The 21,726-nt window shown below is 42.1% G+C and overlaps 1 protein-coding gene across 1 annotated transcript in view; it reads left to right on the top strand.

The window, feature by feature from the left end:
* The first annotated feature begins 2,000 nt into the window (after window positions 1–2,000).
* Window positions 2,001–21,726, top strand: part of SLC22A15 (solute carrier family 22 member 15) — a 36,181-nt gene continuing 16,455 nt past the window's right edge. The window contains exons 1-6 of the mRNA XM_065420837.1: window positions 2,001–2,087; window positions 10,425–10,637; window positions 15,513–15,645; window positions 16,751–16,915; window positions 18,322–18,451; window positions 20,097–20,312. Coding sequence (XP_065276909.1) covers window positions 2,001–2,087; window positions 10,425–10,637; window positions 15,513–15,645; window positions 16,751–16,915; window positions 18,322–18,451; window positions 20,097–20,312 — 944 coding nt within the window. The remainder of the gene's footprint in view (window positions 2,088–10,424; window positions 10,638–15,512; window positions 15,646–16,750; window positions 16,916–18,321; window positions 18,452–20,096; window positions 20,313–21,726) is intronic.

Here is a 21,726-nt window from a genome sequence, read left to right as displayed (position 1 = left end):
CCTTCATATGGGAATTCTTGTTTAGCTGCCAGCACTGTACATATTTTTTCTGTGACAATTTTCCTAATAAGCCAGAAATGAGGGCACTATTGGTCTTTCAGTCGGTAAAGAGTTTTGTGTGCACACTAATTAATTTTTGCCAGTTTGTGGTAGCATGGTGAGCTGGTACTATTCCTCAGTGGCTGCCTCCTTACACTCCTGAGGCTAAGCTTTCAGTTAAAAAAAGTCTCTAGCCATTATGGTTGTGAAGATAAGTTTCAAAATGTGAACCAGATGTAATCGTAAGTGTAAATTGTTGCCAGTCAACTCAATGGGGGGTTCACTAAGAAATGTAATGGTGGCATTTTAAAAGTTAATATTTTAACTATTCCACTGCTGATCAAAGCATGAAAGAAAGAAGAGGGGGCAATCATATTATGGTCTGCCCAACCTGACCAATCTCTTCATTTCTTTTTGCATATAGTGGTAATGTCATGAATGGTAGGAAATGGAAGTAGCAGTAGATATCTATACTCCTGCATGCTGCTGAAGTGCTCTCCACAACCACCCCTTTAGACTGGAGTGCAAGACATCACAAAGGCCTATTGGAAGAGACCAGAGTCACTCCAGATTTAGCGGTGAGGCAGTGAGTTTAGGATTTGGGTAAGAGTGAGAGCATGGGTTAGTGGGTCCCTCACCCTATTCTGACTAGCCTACTCTAAAAAGGCCCCTTTCCCTCACACAAACGCACTCTTCAGAACCCACTGATTTTTGCAACATTCAAAAAACCAGAAAAACCTGATTTTAGTGGACATAAGGTTTTTCAGCTTTTGCATTCTTCACCTGAATTAATAGTTGTTTTTCCCCCACAAAAATTGATAAGGTTTTGACCAGAGTGCACATGGGGGGAGAGAGAGGGAGAGGGAGGCAAAAGGCCTGACCATTACAGGGTGAGGGCCTGGTTGGGTGTCCACATTGGCAACATAAGCTGCCAAGTGGAAGCTGCTGTTGCTACCACAGGAAAAAAAAGTCTCATGGAATAACAAACACCAAAACCTTTGTATCCTCATGTTCTTGGAGTTTTCTTATGAAGATCAGGGGAAAATATACTGTAATAAATTCATGGCCTCTGACAGTTTGCGGTTTTCTTGATGCTGCACACTATGCAGAGAACATCCTCAACTTTGGGGCAACACTGGAGATACAACTCAGGTCCTCCTACTACAAAAGTTGGATTTGTCTCACTACTTGAGCTAAGAAAATACTTACACCCGACACACTCGTAATTCTGTTGCCAGGGCTGTGAGATATGCAAACACTTGCCTGGTCATTACAGAATCCCAGCACGCTGCTTTTGGGCTGATAGTTTCTCTGTAGTCTTCAGACAAAGCGGATTTTTTTCCCCTGGAAGCCTGGGTGCAGAACTGGTCCAGCACGTTCAGAGTAACTCCTGCATAGACACCCCCGCAATCCAGGCAGGCAGCCTTTGAAGCTGGGTGCTAGGCACTTCGCATGCACAGCGCGACACTCCCAGTAGCCAGCCTGCTCGGGACGTCCACCGCCCCCATCGTGCTCAGCCCACCGCACCCGGCCTCTACTGCCCTTCTGAGCGCTCGCGCCGGCGTAAACACTACCACTACCACTACCACTCCCCCTGCCCCGCCCACTTCTACTCTCGCTCCGCCCTTGTACCCCTCAAGCCCCGCCCCTTCCTTCAGCCTCAATGGCCGCAAAGGTGCGTGCCCGTAGTCCAAGAACGGTCGCACTGCGCATGCACCATCTCTTCGAGTTCATCAATCGCCTGTTGGCCCTACGTCACCGGTTTCTCTCGTGCTCACGCTGCGCGAGAACACGCATGCGCAGGGTGTTTCCTAGCACCGAGGCGTCGTGTCTGTTACCCGGTCAGAGCCGCTGGCTGCTTCCCGCCCGGGCGGGGATGCGCTGCCCGCGGTCTTGGGGCAGGGGCTGGCCGGGCCCCCGGTGCTACTATTGGGTGTGCGCGGGGGCGGGCCCGGCCCGGCATGGACGTGGAGGAGGCCTTCGCGCTGGTGGGGCAGATGGGGCCCTACCAGGTGTATCTGTGCGCGCTGCTGGCCGTGCTGCTGCAGGTGGGGCCCGGCCCGGCGCCTCCGAGCGCGACTAGGCGGCCGGGGCCTGGTGAGGGGGCCTGGGGACGGGCGAGGTGAGGGGCTCTGGGGGGTGAGAGGAGGTGTTTGGGGGGGCTGCCGAGGGGGCTATGCTCTGGGGTGGGCGAGTGAGAGGGGGCTGTGTGGGAGGGCGGGTGAGGAGATCTGTGTGGGGGGTGTCCTGTGCCGGGGGGGGGGGCGTGAGGGTGTGTGCGCCCTGGGGGTGTCTTGTGAGGGGTGTGTGCCCTGGGGAGGGGCGAGGAGGGGTGTGCCCTGGGGGGGAGCGGGTGAGAGGATGTCTGTGTGGGACGGTGGGTGAGGAGGTCTGGGGGTGGGGGGTCTGTCCCTGGGAGGGTCGTGCTTGGGGAGGGGTGGATGAAGGACCCGTGCATTGAGGTGCGTGTTTTTATGCTTGCACATTTCTGTAATTCAGTGAAATTGGGAGAGTTGAGTCTTCAATCTTTTTTTCTCCCCTTAAAATGAACAAGAATTATATAGCAAAACTCACTGCACTATTATGGTTACAATTTTATGTACTCAAAATTGATGATTTCTTCCTTGGCTATTGCCTGGCTGCATTGCACAGATGGAATATTCTGCATTACTAGTCATGTTTTTGAGTCTAACTTTAATACACAGTGATTTCACCTCTGTCTCTATGTAGGTGTGGACAACTCAGGTAAATTTTTATGGAAATTGCACAGCTCTATCTGTGTATATATAGTGTGGCCCAGTGACAGTGATTATAGAAATTATAATCTAACTTCTGAATGTTTAAAATTCTTTGCCACATTAATGTATGTCTTTATATCTATATTTGATGTCTTTTACAGTATCTCTTAAAAAAATCTTTAAAATAGTTATCTTTAAATTCAGTCGTTATGAGATATCAGAGCTGAAAACATGATGTACCTGTAGATAGGAAAAGCTGGATTCCGATTTCTTTTTCTACTGATTTAAAAGATATTGAACCTTTAAGCTATCTTTGGTTGCAGGACTGACTGGATGTGGGTCAGTAATCCCTCAGGTAGAATAGGAGTCTGGATCAAATCTGCATTGGGAAGGAGGGATAGCAGGGGAATTGTCATTTTTGTGATATTTAAATTTTTTTTAACGCAGTTAGTGGAGAGGTACTAGTCCTGACTCGGAGGGAATAATGAGCAAAGTGCAAGGGAGTGGGTGAAAGGTACTTGATATATGCAGTTTATTTTATAGTTGAAGAGAGTTTGTTGTTAAAATATATCTAATATACACACACTATGGGGGTTATGACTCTTTTCATTAACCCTCTTCTCTCTCTCTCTCTCTCTCTCTCTCTCTCACACATGCACATTTTCAGAATATAAATTCCTTCAAGTCACAAGCCACTGCATGAGATAATTTTGGTATAAAACTTCATCTTTTCCCTTCTTCACAGCCGTTCCAAATTTTCTATACAACCAAATGAAACAAGCTTCTATTTTTTTAGAATCAACTCATAAGGTCAGCCTTAAATGCTAGAAGCTATTGATGCTTTTAAGGGGAAGGAAGATGGAGCATGCTTTGTTGTTGTTCAACACCTTCATTTTCCAAATCTCAAATACCTTTAGTCTTAAATCTACAGTGTTACCTTTTCTCCTGCCTCTGGCAGTACATGTTTCACCTGATACTTGCTGAGAACAACTAGGCTTATTGTGAATTGTTGATAAGGCAATTGAAATGGCAGCAAAGCAGTGTTGAAGGTGTTCTTGTTGTCTGTCTTTTTAAAGACAGTTGGACTGGATCTCTTGGCTACAGTAATAGTCAAATGTATGAGACTATATCATTCAAATCTAATGTAAATTCATCAATACTTCATTATAAGGGCTGATTACTGTGTTTTTAATTAATGCAACTACAGTAAAAAGTGCTAACGGCTGGAATGGTAGGAGTCATGGATGTAAAGGCATCCAGGATGAAACACTTTATAGAAATAATTATAGGTTTTAGGGGTATTGTATGGGTCATTTGCTGCGCCATTACAACTTTCTGAGCTTCCTTTGCATTGCAGAGGAGCTGCACAAAAGGGGGGCTAATGGATAGGCCACCTCTCAAGACTCTCTGGTTCAAAGCAGGGCTTTGGAGCTGGGCTCCGGCTCCGCTCCAGCTCCAGGCAAAAACCTGCAGCTCCACTGCTCCAGAGCTGCTCCGCGCTCCAGCTCCAGGCTCCGCTCCAAAGCCCTGGTTCAAGGCTTTCCTACGACCAGGGATTTATCATATGTAAAGGGCAGGGACTGAGGGGGGGAAAAGGGGCACAGAGAATGTTTATCAGTTTGATTTGTTTGGGTGGCATGTACTGCCTGGAAATTGATGCCCAAGACACATGCTTTTTGAGATTAACTAGGGGTGGACCTGAGGCTTCTGCAAGAAGGAGTTGCATGTGTTGCAGTTTGTCTGTCTGTATTACAAAGGTTTGCTGGTATAGCTATATCGGCAAGTCTCCTAGTGTAGATACAGCTTATAACAGCAAGAGAGTTCTTTTGCCAACATAGTATATACCAGGTCCCCAAACAAAATAAGTCAACAAAAGGACTTTTTTGCTGATATAACTAAAGGTACAACTACACTTAAGTTAACTTAATGTAAGTCGACATCCAGCTGCCACAGTAGTTAAGTCAGTCGTGCATGTCCTCACCATGCTCGTGTCGGTGGAATGCGTCCTCACTAGCAGCGCTTGCATTGATGCACAGAGCAGTTGCACAATGGGTATTTATCCCACGGTGCAACTAGCTGCAGGGGGCTTGGGGAAGGGTTTGCAACGCCTCATGGGACCAAAACATTGTCGCAGTGAGTAATGGGAACATGGCTTTGGCCTCCCATGATGCAGTTTTGTCCCTCCCTCCCTACCTACCCTGATATCAACGGCAAACAACTTTCTTGTGCCTTCTTTTGAAAGCCTGGTTTAGCCGTGCTTATGCCATAGCCCAAGAAGCATGGACCCTGCTCAGCTGTGCACTCTTACTGTGAGCATTACAAACACCTCGCTCCTTATCCTGCATTATTTCCAGAGCCGAGACAGGAGCGGCTGTATGTAACGTTGTGATGTCATTCAAGCAGCCTTGCTGTAAGCCATAGAACTAAACAGTTCCTGGTTGCTGCTGGAGAGTCATACTGTAGCTGAACATGGTGGAGCGCTGTTTCTGGTAGGGAGAAATAAGCACTGACAGGTAGGATAGGACAAGAAGCAATGGGCTTAAATTGCAGCAAGGGAGGTTTAGGTTGGACATTAGGAAAAACTTCCTGTCAGGGTGGTTAAGCACTGGAATAAATTGCCTAGGGCGGTTGTGGAATCTCCATCATTGAAGATTTTTAAGAGCAGGTTAGACAAACACCTATCAGGGATGGTCTAGATCGGTGGTTCTCACTAGGGCAGCCGCTTGTTCAGGGAAAGCCTCTGGCGGGCTGGACCAGTTTGTTTACCTGCCGCGTCCGCAGGTTCGGCCGATCGCAGCTCCCACTGGCCGCGGTTCGCCGCTCCAGGCCAATGGGGGCTGCAGGAAGCGGTGTGGGCTTTCCCTGAACAAGCGGTGGCCCTAGTTTGAGAACCACTGGTCTAGATAATACTTAGTCCTGCCATGAGTGCAGGGGACTGGACTAGATGACCTCTCGAGGTCCCTTCTAGTCCTATTCTGTGATTCCTGTGTAGTCCAGGCTGGAGTGCATTTGGGGCATTGAGTTGCCATGATCAGCTGGGCTGACTAGCTCTCCATGCAGATCACACAGGAAATGGGAATTCAAAAGTTCCCGGGGCTTCAACAGAGGAGGAACTGTTTCCTGTGTACCTGGCTGCTGTACAGCGGAGTAGAAAATGATCTCCAGAGCGGTCACAGTGGAGCATTGTGAGACACCTCCTGGAAGCCACAATGCTGCTTCTACACTGCCTCTCTGTCGACCCATCAACATCTAATTAAGTGCTATGCCTCTCGTGGAGGTGGCGTAATTAAATCAACATTACAGGCAAGTTAGGTCAGCAGAAATGACCTGGTAGTATAGATACATACATTATTAGGTGGCTTCCATCAACCTAAGTTTGTATTGTAGACCTGACCTAAGTCTACACTAGGGCTTATGGGGGGTGGGGGTGGAATGAAACCCTACCCAACATAGCTATGTTAGCAAAAGTTTAAATGTAGACCAGGCCTAAGAAAATACCCGAATTCATATAGATCGTTTTTGTTCCAAACTGGAAACTGATCAATAAGACCATGAAATCTGCTTCCACCCAGGAAAGGGACCACAGTGCTTGAAACATTTATCAGGTGCCATGCCAGCATGGAAGTTGGAGGCTTCCCGGGCCATCCAGGAGCAATACTCGGAGAAGCTCTTTCTCCTTCATCCCCAAGGTACTAAGAATGAGGATGAGTAGACAGAGGGTGTTGCTGCTGCACCCTGTGGTGAGGGCCCCAATTCTAATAATTTGGTTTAAAAAAAACCCCAAAAACCACAACTTAAAGGTGATCAAGAGAGGACTTGTTAAAACAAACCAAAAATATTGTGCTTGCTTCTTTTTTACTACTTTATGATAAAGAAGGTGTAATTTTTTTTCTTAAAAGGTTTTTTTTGTGAGTGTTCACTTTTACAACAGTAATATTAGAAATGCCAACTCTAGTCTTTCTTGGTTTTATTGGAGGATATCCAGGTTGTCTTGGAGTTTGTTTATGATGAGAACAGACACCTTGGTATCGGGAGCAGAGGTGATAAGATATTTTTGTTAGATATTGACTTAACAAATTAATATTTTGGAAATTAACTTCAAAACTTTAACAAAATAGTTTTAAACAGTCTGACTAAAAATCCATTCCCCTCTGTAACGCTTCCTGAAGTGGCTCAAGAGTGAGAATATTAACCTCAGGGCAGATTGTTAGGAACCAGGGCACAAACCCAAAATTGGTTGTGAATTCTATAGTTACATTTTTACCAACCAATTATGAAGTGTAAACTCCTCAGATTCTATAACAGCCTTAGCATGGAGTCAGAGAGGTCCTTTGCATACTCTAATCTATGTTGCCTCCAGGTGAGCGTACCTTTGTGATGGTCCCTTATACCAAAAATCACAGCAATATTGAGGTTACTCCCCGTCTTAAAGAACCTGTCACTCTTCCTCAGGTCAGTTGCACTTAGATCTCACACCAGAGACAACGCTTGTAGTCAGTCCTATAATAAATTATATAAAGATATATTATCAAGGAAATGCATCTTGGAGTTATTTACAAGGTTTAAGCAGGTACACGTAGATAAGATTGTAATTTATTTGTGTAGGTTTCAAAAGGTAATAAAAGCTTCTATAATCAGCAAGCTCTATGTGCCTTTTAGGGCTAACCCTAAGCAGCTGGGTATCTCTCGCTTATGCCTAGAAACACTTTGCCCCCCACAGTTCAAATAGCATAGAGATACCTAATTCCTTTTATATGGGGTTTTAATCACCTTGCTGCCATGTGCTCTGAGCTGCAAACTCAGCTGATAGGAGGAATCCATTTGCATGACTCATCTTCACAGGCAGGGGAGGAGGATGGAGACAGCAGAAAAAAACAAATTTCTTTTGTCCTCTTTAAGATCCAACAATGGTCCACCTGATGTCAATGGACCTTTCCTGTTGGGAAGGACATAATGTCTTCTGTTGAAGATCAGCCTTTCACACTAATTAATGTCTCTTTCCTGTCTGCTGATTTACAGTCACAGAGGCTCACAATGCAATGGCTCAAATATTACCTTACAGTATGGGATACAGATGTTATAAATGAAACTATTGCATACAGCAACTCCCAAGCATTCAATAAAGCCTAAATACTGAACAGTCTTATAATTCTAATGCCTATTTTAATAATACTAACACACAAGTGAGCCAGACTGATTCCAACTGTGCATTTGTCAGGGTTCAGTTGAGACATGGGGACTTGGGCATGAGCTGGCACCTGGTCTCCCAGGGTCATACCCTCTCAATTGGTCAGCTTGCACTTTTTTGTCTCTTATGGTGATGTCATTTCACAGGTTTGCTAGTCATCAGAATTTTCTGAGCTAGACAGGATCTGAATTTCTAATGTGCTTAACACTAAAAACAACAACCTCATCCATCATAAAGAAGAAAAAAGAGCATATGGCTATTTTCCCCTTTTGATGGTCACCTATTAAATCAGTGCTTTATCTGTGGTGAAACAATAGCCTCAATCTGTGGAGCAAATTCAAATGTTATTGGACTATAAGGGAGAATGTAAACTAAATGGCATAATTTTGACTTATTTTATTTATAGGGTGAATACCAAATTGAAAATAAAAGGCCTGGTTCTCTACTACCTTGCACAATCATTTACCCATTGCAAAATTAATGTAAAACATTAGTGTTCTGATTGTGTAACATCACATCCCAAGCATTCAAAATTAAAGTGAGGTCCTCCCAAATCATGATAAAACAGAAATTTGGCTTTTATTTGTCTTCTGGATTTTTTACCTGTAGTGTTGGTCTGGTTCATATTTTCAAGCTTTTCTCTACAACTATGAGGGCCAGGAACTGTTTTTAAATGAAAGGTGAGAATCTCACTTAATTTCAGAAGCTAAAGCTTCAAGAAAACACTAAATGTCTCCAGGCTTATGACAAAATTGAGTTGGCAACATTGCTGTTGGCAACAAAGCTCTGAGGAGCTTTGGGTTAAAACAGTCTTATAACAGCGAGTCCAATAAGCTGTAATATAGAAATATGTTCTGTCTTGAATAGCAGCAAGATATATCCCCAATATTTCATGTACTTTTTAATTTAAAGGACCTATTTTAAAAAATAGGCTTTTAAAAATTGTTCTTCTCCGTGTATGCTGTTACCTGTAGAAAGCTTGCAGCTGAAATCTTTCCGTACCAAAATATCTATCTATCTTTGGATTGAGTGCTCTGTGGAGTAGATTCCTTTTAAAGGAAAAATGAGTATTGTGCTTCCATTCCCCAAACCAAATGCATCAAAATATTTTACTAATTTAAGGGTGCTGGCTGTTAACTTGGTAATAAATGAATTTTGGGCTTATAAGAACCCTTGAATTCTCAAGTGTTATTTAGACCAGGATAGCATTATTTGGTGTTTATTTAAATAAGATCACACAATCCAGCAGACCTAGGAGATATATCTGGTAATGCCACAAACAACTTTTTAAAATTTTCCCTTATTTTTTCTGATTTCTGGTTGTAGGATTTCTCTTTTTACAGAAGTCTTAGAACAGTAGTTTTCAACCTGGAGTCTGGACACCTTGAATTTGTTGACTGGTGGTCTGTGGATCTTCTTCTGTCAATGGGGAAACAACTCAGGCTGTGTACACACTACAGCTTACATCGGTATAAGTTATGTCGTTCAGGGGTGTGACTAGCCATCCCCCTGAGCAACGCAAGTTACACCAACCTAAGCACCGGTGTGAACAGGGCTGTGTCGGCAGGAGGGCTTCTCTCGCTGACATAGCTACTACCACTCGGGGGGCTGGACTAATTAAGTTGATGGGAGAACTCTGTCCCGTCTGCACTAGCAGCACTACACTGGTGCAGCTGCCCCACTGTAAGCTCTGTAGTTTAGCCATAGCCTCAGTCTTCAAGCAGCAGTGTTCCCTGCTGTAGGCCAGACTAGGGCACTTCGTATTTTTAGTGGGCTTTTTAACTAACTAAATAAAAAGCATCTCTCTGATCCTTGACTCATGTCTTTGTCAGGTTGCAGAGTGTGTGGGTGTGTGTATTAATATAAATAAATCAATTGATCAGGTTTGTAGAAGACACCAGTGCTGGGAATGTAGCAAACAGGAGGACACAATCAAACTGCAATGAGATCTGGAGAGATTTGATTGGTGATGGAGGGTGTCTGCTGTAGGCAGTGGGGGGGATATGTGGTTCAAATAGTAAAATGTGCCTCCCAAGGGGACAAAGTGAACAGTACAGGCATAAAATCATGAGGTGGAAAAGAATGTAATCTAGTTCCATTAAAATGCATTTTCATTTTGTTTTCTTGATACTCTTCTAAGTACTCTTTCATGTATCCAAGCCCTGTATTTGCCATAGTCGTCACTGGGATCTTAAGGTTGGGGGGGAAAGGGGGTATCCACAAAGAGGGTTTCTCAATAAGTGATCCACGCTCTAAAAGCATGCGAACCACTCGTCTGGAATCATGATACTTGAGTATTTGATGTTAGATATTGGGGACTAGTCAAAGCATCTTGTAGTCATAAGAGAATCTAAAAAGACAGGAAGGGCATTTTAATACTGACCTGAAATCTCTGTGGATTAAATGTTGCTTTTTTGGTGTTGGTTTAGCATCTTTGATTGTTGTCTGTTTTGTTTCAGCTCTATGTAGCCACTGAAGCAATCCTCATTGCGCTAGTAGGGGCGACACCTCCCTACCACTGGGACCTCGAAGAGCTCTCAGCTAATCAAAGCCATAGCAACCAGTCAACTAATGAAGAGAGAGCCTTTGGGGAATGGCTTCTGACAGCCAATGGGAGTGAAGTTCATAAGCACGTGCACTTCAGCAGCAGCTTCACATCAATAGCTTCCGAGGTAATAAATAATGAAATGGGTTTCTCAGCCCACTATGAGATTAATGCATCTCATGGAGGGAAAGTGGGAGAAGTAGAGGAGCTGGTTGTACAATTTTCTTGTCTTGGTTTCCAAACCAATGAGTGTTCTGATTAGCAAAAAGTAGGTGCTGTAGTCCAACTACAGAACAAGTTGTCTGTTCAAATGTATGCATGGAAACAACAAATCAGCCTTGTTCTGCTATATAGACCTTGCCCATTTGGGTCTCCTCCAAAACTTCAATAACTTTCTCTCATGGGAGTTGTACATTACACTGTTGCATGTTTCTAGAAGTGGATTGGAACTGAGAAAAAGGATCAGTGGCATTAGTGTTCAAACTTCTGCATGATGGCTGTGTTCTTCTTATGTAATTTTTGCCATTGTCATGATGGGGCTTAATTCATAAAGAGTGCTATGCTTAAATGTACCCCAGGCAGCCTGCATGCAGCATGAGAACCTGTGAGGAGGTTGCTCTGCAGCTCCTCCATAGCAGGAGCTGTTTGAGGTATTCCAGAGTGAGGTTTAGGGTTGATAGGTTTAGGATTATAAGTTTTTGCAAGTATCCCTCCCATGATTCCCACGTAATTCACCATATAAACTACTCCAGTCTGTACTGGGGTGGGGATTTAGACAGTGCATGAGATGCTGTGGAGCTAGGCCTTAGATACACATTAACGCTAAATTAGCATATATAGTTGCCCATTCTGACCTGAATTTAGACCTGTGCAGTTGAGTCAACTGTTAGTGCTTATAAATGTATGGTCAATGTCCAGAGGTATTAATTTAGCTTGGAAATATATGTTTTAAAAAAACTCAGACGTCATTGGTTATGAGTAAGGCTACGTTTTAGTCATGGGTATTTTTAGTACAAGTCATGGACAGGTCACGGGCAGTAAACAAAAATTCATGGCCCGTGACCTGTCCATGACTTGTACTATATACCCCTGACTAAATCTTGGGTGCTCTGAGGTGGTGGGGGGTGGGAGGCGCCACAGGTGCTCGGTGGGGGGCGGGCGGAAAGGCGCTATGGGTACTTTGGGGGGGGGGTGGCCCGGGACCCCACTAGTGCTGGGTGCGGGGTTTGGCAGGGCTGGCAGATTCCCTACCTGGCTCTGCACAGCTCCCTGGAAGCGGAGAGATGTCCCTCAGCTCCTAGGCAAAGGTGCAGCCAGGGGTCTCTGCGCGCTGTGGGGATGGCGCCTGCATGCAGAGGCAGCGCACAGAGTTGCCTGGCCACCCCTCAGCCTATGAGCCAAGGGAGGGACATGTCGCCGCTTCTGGGGAGCCCCCCGAGGTAAGCACTGCCCGGAGCCCACACCCCCTCCCCTGCCCCAGCCCTGAGCCCCCTCCCGCACCCAAACTCCTGCTGCTGCTGGGGGGGAGGGGTGCGGTGGCCCGAGACTGCCCCAGCTGCGGCTGGTCCAGGTGCTGCCCAAGCTGCTCAGACGACCCCGAGCCAGCCGCATCAGCTGCTGCACAAGTCACTGAATCCGTGACAGATTCTCAGCCTTAGTTACGAGCATGTTAATAAAAACTGCCAGTTTTAGCACACTCCCAACTAACTCTGTTTAGAGACACTTTCTATGCTGCTCCATTCTGTAGTATAGAACAAAAAGAATGAAGAGTAAAAAAATATATAATGTTCTTAACTCTAAATTTAAAATGTGATTGTGTATAATAACTTTAGTACATAACTTAAGAAAATTTAAATTGGCTATAACATTTTAAAATCTTCTGTAGACAACTTTTTCTTCAAATGTAACACATCTTCTTAAGGTTAAAAACAAGGGTGAAGAATTCAACTACGTTTGTGTATGTGGCACCAACCAATGTCTTTAGGGACTTAGATTCTCCATAGAATTTTTCACATGGCTTCATTCTGTAAATAAGAGATGTAAGCAAAGAACAAATAAAAAATACTTAGGGAAGTACCTACACAAAAAATTTGTATCTTAACACTCTCGTATTTTGGAAAGGTTCAGAATTGGGTCTGAACTTTGCAGCACAGATTCATCTTTTTAAAAATTCTGCATCCGACTAAGATAAATTTAAACTACAGCAAGTTTCGGGTCTGCTAGAGGTGTAGTGCGTATTTGGCGGAAGATCACCTCGTGGTATTCTAAAGGTTTTAGCCTAGATTTTTTCAAAAGTGATGCGATTTTTTTCTGGGTGCCTAACTTGCAATCTCTTAAAGGAGCCTGATTTATAGAGATGAACAACCACACTGTGAAAGTCATCCTTCTTTAGGCATGTCATAATGAGCACTGAAAATACCACTTCTCAAAATCTAGACCCTTGTTGACAAGTTCTGAATGATCATGTTTCTCGTGAGATATTGGACACCATGCCATACTAGAAATTGGAGCTTTAAACTATTGGAATGGAGAGATTTTCAGACTTCAGTGTGGGATGCAGTACTTGTCCTATTGCATGGAAGGTTCTGCTGTAGTAGGCTTTAAAGTTATGTGGTAGCTAAAAGGTATTAATTATAATTTTCCTTTTTAAGTTCTGTTCAATTGAACTCCTAATAACTGTGGTACCTGGCTTTACAGGTGGAAAGAATAGTCCTATTAAAATACTGTCAAATGTACAAAAACTTCCTAAAAAAAATTTCTGTAAAATATGTTTTAATAATTCATGATGGAGTGGTCTAAAGACATTATCTGCATTTATTTGGGATGATCTGCACAATTGTCTTTACAACTCATGAGTAACTTTAATGTGGCCGTAACAAATTCATAGTGGAAAAAATCGAATAACTCACAGTCTAAGTATTCTTTCATGAACTGATGTGATGTAATGGGCCTTATACAGGGGGAAAAAGTACTAAGTCTTGACTACATTAAAACGAAGTTCTTCTAACCATTTGGGTGAATTTAGAGAGCAAATTGCTGTCCGCTGTACCTGAATTATTCCCTGAGCTGTGACTCATTCAGAAAGCATCAAGTATCACTGACACATGATTATCGGGCTTAATTAACATTTATATCAAGAATTACACTATGATTCTTGTGATATTTCAGAAAAAAACCTGATAATTGAAATTAATGTGTATATGTTATCGGAGTCCTGTTCTCTAGATGTTTCTACATACTGTGGAAAAAACATTTGAAAAATGCATGGCAATAATTAACTTTCAAAGCTAATTTTCTCAAGCATCTGGATTCCTTATGGCCATGTTACTAACTATAACAGCATGCACATATCACCCATTAAGTGATAATTCAGAATGACATACAGTAAGACGAATCAAGTTATTTTCATGGTGTTCCTGAAATATTCTGTAGGCTTTGATTACATGTTTTTGCTGCTTTTGATGAGGCTGTTCATTACTGGGCTTCAAACCAGTTTTTTAAGCTCTGCTAGAAAAACCATATGTAACGGTGTTTGGAGCATCTGGGTAGTAGAAGAGGGAAGGGAATTCAGAAGGTCAGTGCACGGATGTTTCAAGAGTGGGGAAAATGGCACAATCGTGTCAGGGAAAGGATCTGGATGTTGTTATTGGGAAATGAACACAGCAGCAATGAACAGGGAAAGGTAAGCAAGATAGTAGGTTGTAGTGGAGAGAACACAAGAAAACATAGTATCATTGAACAGTATGGAACGCTATTAGGTTCATTCTGGAATTCTTTTGTGTTGGAGGTTATTGCCTTGTAGAGGCTGCAGTATATAGACCTGTTACAAAAATGAAACTGGATCTGATTTGTAGGGCTGGGTTTGTTCTTGGAATTGAAGAGACTTGGATGTTATCTAGTAGAAATGTTCATAATAACAAAATGAATTGTAAAGTTGACCGAGGTAATTTTTTTACACTGATGAAGGGTTCAGGAACTAGGGGACCTATGAGGTGAATATGGGCAGAACAGTTTCTTGCTAAGGATAATGAAACTTCTCATCTTCACTTTCAAGGCTTTGTACAGCTCTCCCCCAGTGTTTCCCTTCTTAGCTGTCAGTGTCAGCCTTGATGCCACATGTTTCCTTCTCCCAGTTCTTCATTAATGCCTCTTTTCATGCTACATCCTGTTTTTGGAATAAACTCCTAATGTCACCTAATGCTCTAGGTCCCCCACCTTCTCATTCAAATCCTTTCTAGAGTCTCACTGCTTGTATTGCTAACCCCAAGAACTCAATCATGAGTTAGCCTCCCCGAAAATCATATTTTTGTTTGTTTTTGTTACATTTTTGTTCTGAGTGTTTAGGGTGCACTTGGGTCATGTTTGGGGGTAGGGGGCGTATGGACCATGACTATACTTTGGCCAAGAAATTTGAACCTTCACAAAAAATAATTGACTACGCCTTGCCTAGATTAACAGCTCTGGAGACTCCTGTTATCCACAATACAGGTACAATAGATACAGTGTTAGGGAAAGTTTTCCCCCTTCCCCCACCCCACACTGCCTGCTCTTCTTTTAAAAAAAAAAAAAAAAAGCCAGTGCTTCCAAAGGCAGAAAAGTAGAAGCCAACCAAATGGATCTCACTTACAAGGTAGGTCATGATGAGGAGAGCTAGGGTCATCTTTGGACCCAAATTGTGACCCTTAACTCTGTGTATGTTGCCTAGATACAATGGTCATGTACATACGGGTACGGAGATGAAAGGTATATAGGTAAAAAAACAACAAAGCCAACAAAAAATAATGTTCCCTTGAGGAACCTAACCTTCTCAGATGTGAAAGGCATTACTGTTTTGGAGGAGGGGAGGAATTGTACAATGGGTCAAAGTCTTTAGAGTGTTTGGGGTGATATTTTGGTGACTAAAGTGGAGGTTGAGCTGGAGTTTTGTTTTTAAAAGATTTTTTTCCTCCCCAAGCTGTTCACTTCTTGGACTTTGACTAAAGCTTTTTTTTCTTCTCCCTAGTGGTTTTTAATTGGGAACACATCATACAAAGTCAGTGTTGCCAGTTCGTTTTTCTTCAGTGGTGTCTTTGTTGGAGTGATCTCTTTTGGCCAGCTCTCAGATCGCTTTGGGAGGAAAAAAGTCTATCTCACAGGTAACCCACTGCAGCCCTCACAAAACGACTGGAGAGAAATATCATTGTCTTGTTAGTGCCTCAATGTCTGTCTCAGAAGACACAGTAGCAGTTATTCAAGTTTTGTGGAAAGCCAAGGCATAGAGATGAATTTTGCATCTTCCATTACACACAAGGAGCCCAAGTTGGGGGCAAGTAATCCATATTTGTGTGCTCAGATCAGCACTTAAATGCCTGAAGTGTTTAAGCAACCAGTTGTGAAGATGGGACCCCCAACACGTGCATAAACTTAAAAGTTGGGCCCACATTGTTTGTCATGATGTTCATGATCCCTGAATGTTCCACAAAATGAAACTAAAATTTCAGAGTATCAGAAATTAATTATTCATTAACCTCTCTCTTAATTGTCAAGGCTCCTAAAAGTTCTAGATGAGTTTGTCATCACTTCTTAAATCATGCATGCTAGATATTTGTGAACTTAGCAGAGTTTTAAAACCCATGGACCTTATGTACCATTTTCATACCATACGTTTGTTCGGGGGATTTCATGTACAGGACATATATTAAAATTTAACTTTCTTTTTAAAAAAGCATGACATATTTTTAAGTCTTGTATTAACTCAGTGCTGGTAAAAGGTGTCTGACCCTGAACACTGAAACCCTCTAGTAACAGAACAGATACAGGGAAGATTACAGCAGTGCAAACTTCCTCCACACTGTTTTCTGACAACAAGGAGGAGATATGACCTGGAGAGAGAACTTTTCATGGCCTGTTCAGTCCTGGGCTTCTCTGTTGAAACTGCTAACAAGATATCCTGGTTACTGTCAAATGTGATGATGGCTTTTCTGAAGAGAGAAACTGCTCTCTATGAACTGGTGTGGGGTACTAGTGCAGTAAATCCTGTGAAGACCACCACCTTTCTTAGGCAATCTCCTTTAAGAGATTGCCCCAGTGTGCTTACTACAATCCTGCCCCATCATCTACATTAAGCAACAGACTCTTGTAGGTCTTGAATATGATTTGATTAGAACAGGTTTCACTGAATGTCAAGTAATGCTCATGCTAAATGCTGTCTTTCTCATTCAGGTATTTTTCTGAAATTAAATCTTGTGCTTTGTCTTCCAGGTTTTGCCCTTGACATCCTGTTTGCCATTGCAAATGGATTCTCCCCCTCATACGAGTTCTTTGCAGTCTCTCGCTTCTTGGTGGGGGTGATGAATGGAGGGATGTCTCTGGTGGCCTTTGTTCTACTGAATGAATGTGTGGGCACTGCCTATTGGGCATTAGCAGGTACAGCTTCAGTTGCAACACTTTTATAGAAAACTGTTAAGCTCTAGAGATCTCAGTTTAAGCACTTGTGTCAAGAAATGCCAAATGTAATGTTGCAAACTCTGTTCCCTTGTGCATATGCATGATCATACAGTCTCTGAGCCTTGCCACATTCAATGTACACCTTAGATGAACACAGTAAATGACTTTGGGCCACTTCAGATTTCTGCACCACTTAGACTGGACACTGGCAAATGCACATTAGTTGAGGCACTTTCCTCTGCACACTATGCAGCTGAACAAACCACACATGTATGCATGATATTGCATTCCTTCACTTAGAACTTTGGACCCAGGAATGCACTTCTCAAGGGGAGCTGTTTGACTGCCAAATTTCAATTCCTTCCTCCCTCATGCAGTTTTGGTGTAGCAGGACTCAAAAAAGCCCACAAGATTTTTTTTTTTTTTTTAAATAAAACAAACAAAAGATTCTCCCCCCCACCCCTTTTTTTTTTTTTGGTATTCTCCTTATACTCAAAAGTGGCCGGACCACTTTTGCTTAAACTACCCCCCTCCCCCAAAAAATCATCCTGTGGTAGAAATCAGCCTAAAAACTTAAAATAGAAGAGAGGCATGGTGGATGAGGTAATATCTTTTCTTTGACCAACATCTGTTGGTGGACGAGACAAGTTTTTGAGCTTCTCAGAAGTCTTCGGGTCTGGAAAAGGTAACAGAAATTAGTCCTACAAAAGATATTAACTCACTCATCCACCTTGTTTCTCTCAGATCCGGGGACCAACGTGGCTGCAACAACACTGCAAAGAACATATAAAAACATTTAGACACCTTTAACTGTAGTTGTTACTGCATGACAGCTTGCATGCTAGCATAGTGCCTGCAAATTACACTGCTCCAAGGTCTGGAACTTGACACATTTACGCTTTGCCTAATGCCAGGAAAGTGCTTGGCTGAGGGATCAGTGACCGTTTTAAAGCTTAATATCTCATGAACCATGAAGATTATATAAACTAATGTTTTATGTTGTTGGAAATGTCATCTTTCCAATAATTAGTAGTAGTTATTTTCGAGTGTGGGAGGTTGCAACAAGCCACGTGGCGGTTATAAGAGCTAATTGTTTTATACTGTTTTCAAATTGATGGGTGAAAAGTGCTGTAGGAAGGCCAAATAATTATTTTTGTAGCATTTTTCTTTTGTCCTGTTCTTTTCCTGTTTGTTAATCTTTTTAACAGTTCTTCCCTGTTAAGGATCTGTTTTCTGTGATTTTGAGTCAAGTAGCCTTTTTGTGCATACTTCCTGCCTTCCTAGTGAAGTGCTGGTCTCTCTGATCACACATAATGGGGATGAGCAATGTTGTGAAATGGTTTGTAACTTTTTTTCCCCCTCCCTATATGTTTCCAATGTGTTAGGATCGATTGGTGGCCTGTTCTTTGCAGTGGGAATTGCCCAGTATGCTATGTTAGGGTACTTCATTCGCTCCTGGAGGACTCTGGCAGTTGTGGTTAACCTGGAGGGAACAGTAGTCTTTCTCCTCTCTCTGTAAGTTATTGTTTTTAAAATTGTTTCATTGGCCTTTATCAAAAGAGTAGGAATTGAGAAAGTAGGTCAAAGAGTTCTCCAAGGATCAGATGGAGCACTAGGGAGAAGATAGTGGTACTTCTCTCATACACCACATAGAAATCTCATGTCTCTCTTACATTGCAGTGCTGACATATCTGCAAACTTGAGTGGCCTAGATATGCCATATTTTTATTACTCTGAATTTTATTCTTACTCTCTAGTATGATGATTAAGACAGCTTACTCTGCACTTTTCATATACCTGAATATGCTGGATTTACACATTTACTACAAGATGCTGCATATATGTAACTACATGATCACATGCTATTTCTCAGTTTCAAGGGCAGTATCATAATGCATGCACACAAGGGACAGTATTGAGGTTGTGCATACAATCTTAAAGGTGACCTGCAAAAGGGAAAAATTTAGTTTGGTGCCATTTTTTTTATTACATAAAGGTTTTTATTAAAAGCACTATTTTTTTCTGTTTGTTTGTCTTTCATGTTTTGGATCTTGTGACTAGTTGTCCATTCGGCATAGCCTTCCAGCCAAGACATCATGAGCAAAAATTTAGCATTTGAAAGTGACATTTTAAATAAAAGAAACCTTTATTAGAGATTCAACACATTCACCCCTTCAGTTGAGGTGTTACAATATAAATCCCAATGAGAACTTTGCTCTTCCCTTAGTGAAGAGTCTGACTTGACATTCCTGATATTTCTAGGTTAAAAATCTTTAGTTAAAAACACCCTAACCTTTCAGCTTGTCTTTCTGAAGCAAAATAAATAAAAAATAAAAATGCTTTACTCTCAGGACTCCAAAGCTCTGCTCAAAACTACCTCTCTACAGTAAGTGCAGTTTCTGTACCAAATCTCAGTCCTCCAGCTGTTTGACTCTAGAGCTGTTCAAAAAAAGATTGCAAGGATGTTCTGTGTTAGGAAAGGAACATTTTCTCCTATCTAACTTCTTATGCAAAGGTGGCTGGATCACTTTTGCTCACATTAGATATGTGTTTAAAAAAATCAGCTTTGGGTAGAGATCACAACCTGGAAAGGTGAAAGCTTCAGGAAGTTATAAGCTACTGAAAACAAGGGGCACAGGAGGATTTTTATAGGCAGGAATCTCAGCTGTACGAATCAGATTCTGCCAATAGGGAGTGATAGAGCTGTTTTGCAGTGGCTATTCTGATGCCTGCAGGAGAGAATTTTGGACAGTGTTGGGGCGATGATGTGAGACAGCTAAACCAGTATAGTTTTTCATAACCAGCAGCTGCCTCTGTACTGTAACTGCTTAATCCATACATCCTTAATTCTGTATTTCTCTAATGCAGACTCCTAACTTTTGAGTGGAATTTTAATATACAGAGCAAAATTGTTGCATGTTAGATACCCAGAAAATTGTGAAATAAAGGTGCTCTTATTCGCCCCACTTTTTATTAAAGTGTAGTTTACCTGCAACTACAGATGAATTCTAAACCTGTGGGTGAATTCTAAACCTGAGGTGAAGTGTTGTTTGAAAAAACATGCTTTACATTGAAATGTCCTTCAGCTTTATTCCAAATAGGCAAATCCAATCATCTATAAGAGTAGGGCCCTAAAGCCTCAATGAAATCTCTGTTTCAGATTCATTCCTGAATCCCCTCGCTGGTTATACTCACAAGGTCGGCTGAGAGAAGCAGAAAATGCCCTCTATCTCATTGCAAAGAGGAACTGCAAGCAGAAATGCACTTTTTCACTAAAGCTCCCAGCTGACAGGAGTCACAGAGAGACCGGCAGTTTCTTGGACCTGTTCCGATACAAGATCCTTTTGGGGCGCACTTTGATCATGATGTTTATCTGGTACTTGCAATTCTTTTTAAGTTCAGCTCTTTTTAAAGTATTTGAAAAACGTGTTGTTGGGAGACAGCTTGTCATGCTTTGTGTCTTTATTACTAAGGGCATTGTGCATGGAACAGGATCTTTGTTTGAGTTCCTTAACTCTTGGTGCTTATTCTTCACCTGATGTCATTTTAATAATCTAGGCCTGAGGTACTTCATCTTGACACTTCTATGATCCTTTTCATCCAAGAATCTCAAAAGTAGTTGAGAACTGTGTCTTTCCCTACAGCCCTTAGAATTGCTGAGATTGGTCATGTCCTAGTTCTTTGGCCCAAGGTTGTGGGGTTTTTAGTCTGATTCTTTTTTAGTGCCCAAATTTTTTGGTTCCTTTGGATAGTAAGCCAATTTTATTCTAGTATTCAAGATACTGACCTGTTCAGAGAGCTGCTTTAAAAAATAAATATCTAGTACTTTCCATAAAAGGATCTTAAAATTCTTTACAAAATCCCTGGTCCTGTAAAGATTTACACCCTTAAGGTTAAACATGTGTACATCCTTTGCAGGATCTGGCTTAAAGTTGGGTAAGATCAAATTTTCAAATGGAAAAGCTGGGGGCGGGAGTTACATGACATAATGGCATTTTCAGGAATAAAATCCAGGTCTCCAATTCTCAGTCCCCTGTACAAACCACTAGCTAATACTTTTTCTATTTTTAAAATAGAAAATCTTCCTTTTGTAATACTGCCATGACAGCAACCAGTTGTGGTGTCTGTCTTCTCTGTCTTAGAGGTTTATACCGCTGCCCATCGTCATGATATCAGAATACCTTCCATGTAAAATTAAGTGGACTTCATGGAGTCTTTGGCACTACCCCCTTTTCAGGGTAGTAATTCTGATTAGAGTAGGGTTTTGTTTTTGACTTCTTAGGTTTCATTAACCTTTTTTAGGTTGACTTGTTAGAGTAGATTTTTATTGGCTGGGGTTTCTAACTTCAGGTGAGGAATAATCAGCAAAAGGAGACATCATTTTTATATTTAAGATGTTTTAATGCAATATTCTGTGATAAATAAGGGAAGAAAAGTAAAGTAAGTTATTAAACAGTTTTTTTAAACTTTCTATATAATAATACAGTGTCATCTACTCTGTTAGAGATCTGGGGAGCCACTAACAAACAAAGTTTGTAAGGCCAGTTTGTTTTGTAAGCAGAAAAGGAAAAAAGCTGATTTATGAATGTGACGTCTAGACAGACTGGTGATTGGTGCTTTAGAAATTCAGGTAGAACTGTTTCAAACATTATCAAATAGTATGTGTATAAACATGGACAGTCCGATACAATAGATTCCTAAGAATAAATTATTTCCCTTGCTTGTGGGGATTCCACCCCAGTAATGATAGGTGCACTTTCTGGTAGCATTTAATGTTCCTGCAATCCAGC

This window comes from Emys orbicularis, chromosome 1 (genome assembly GCF_028017835.1).
Source record: "Emys orbicularis isolate rEmyOrb1 chromosome 1, rEmyOrb1.hap1, whole genome shotgun sequence".
Lineage (NCBI taxonomy): Eukaryota > Metazoa > Chordata > Testudines > Emydidae > Emys > Emys orbicularis.
Note: the sequence above shows the minus strand (reverse complement) of the source record. Positions and strands in the feature narration are given on the sequence as shown.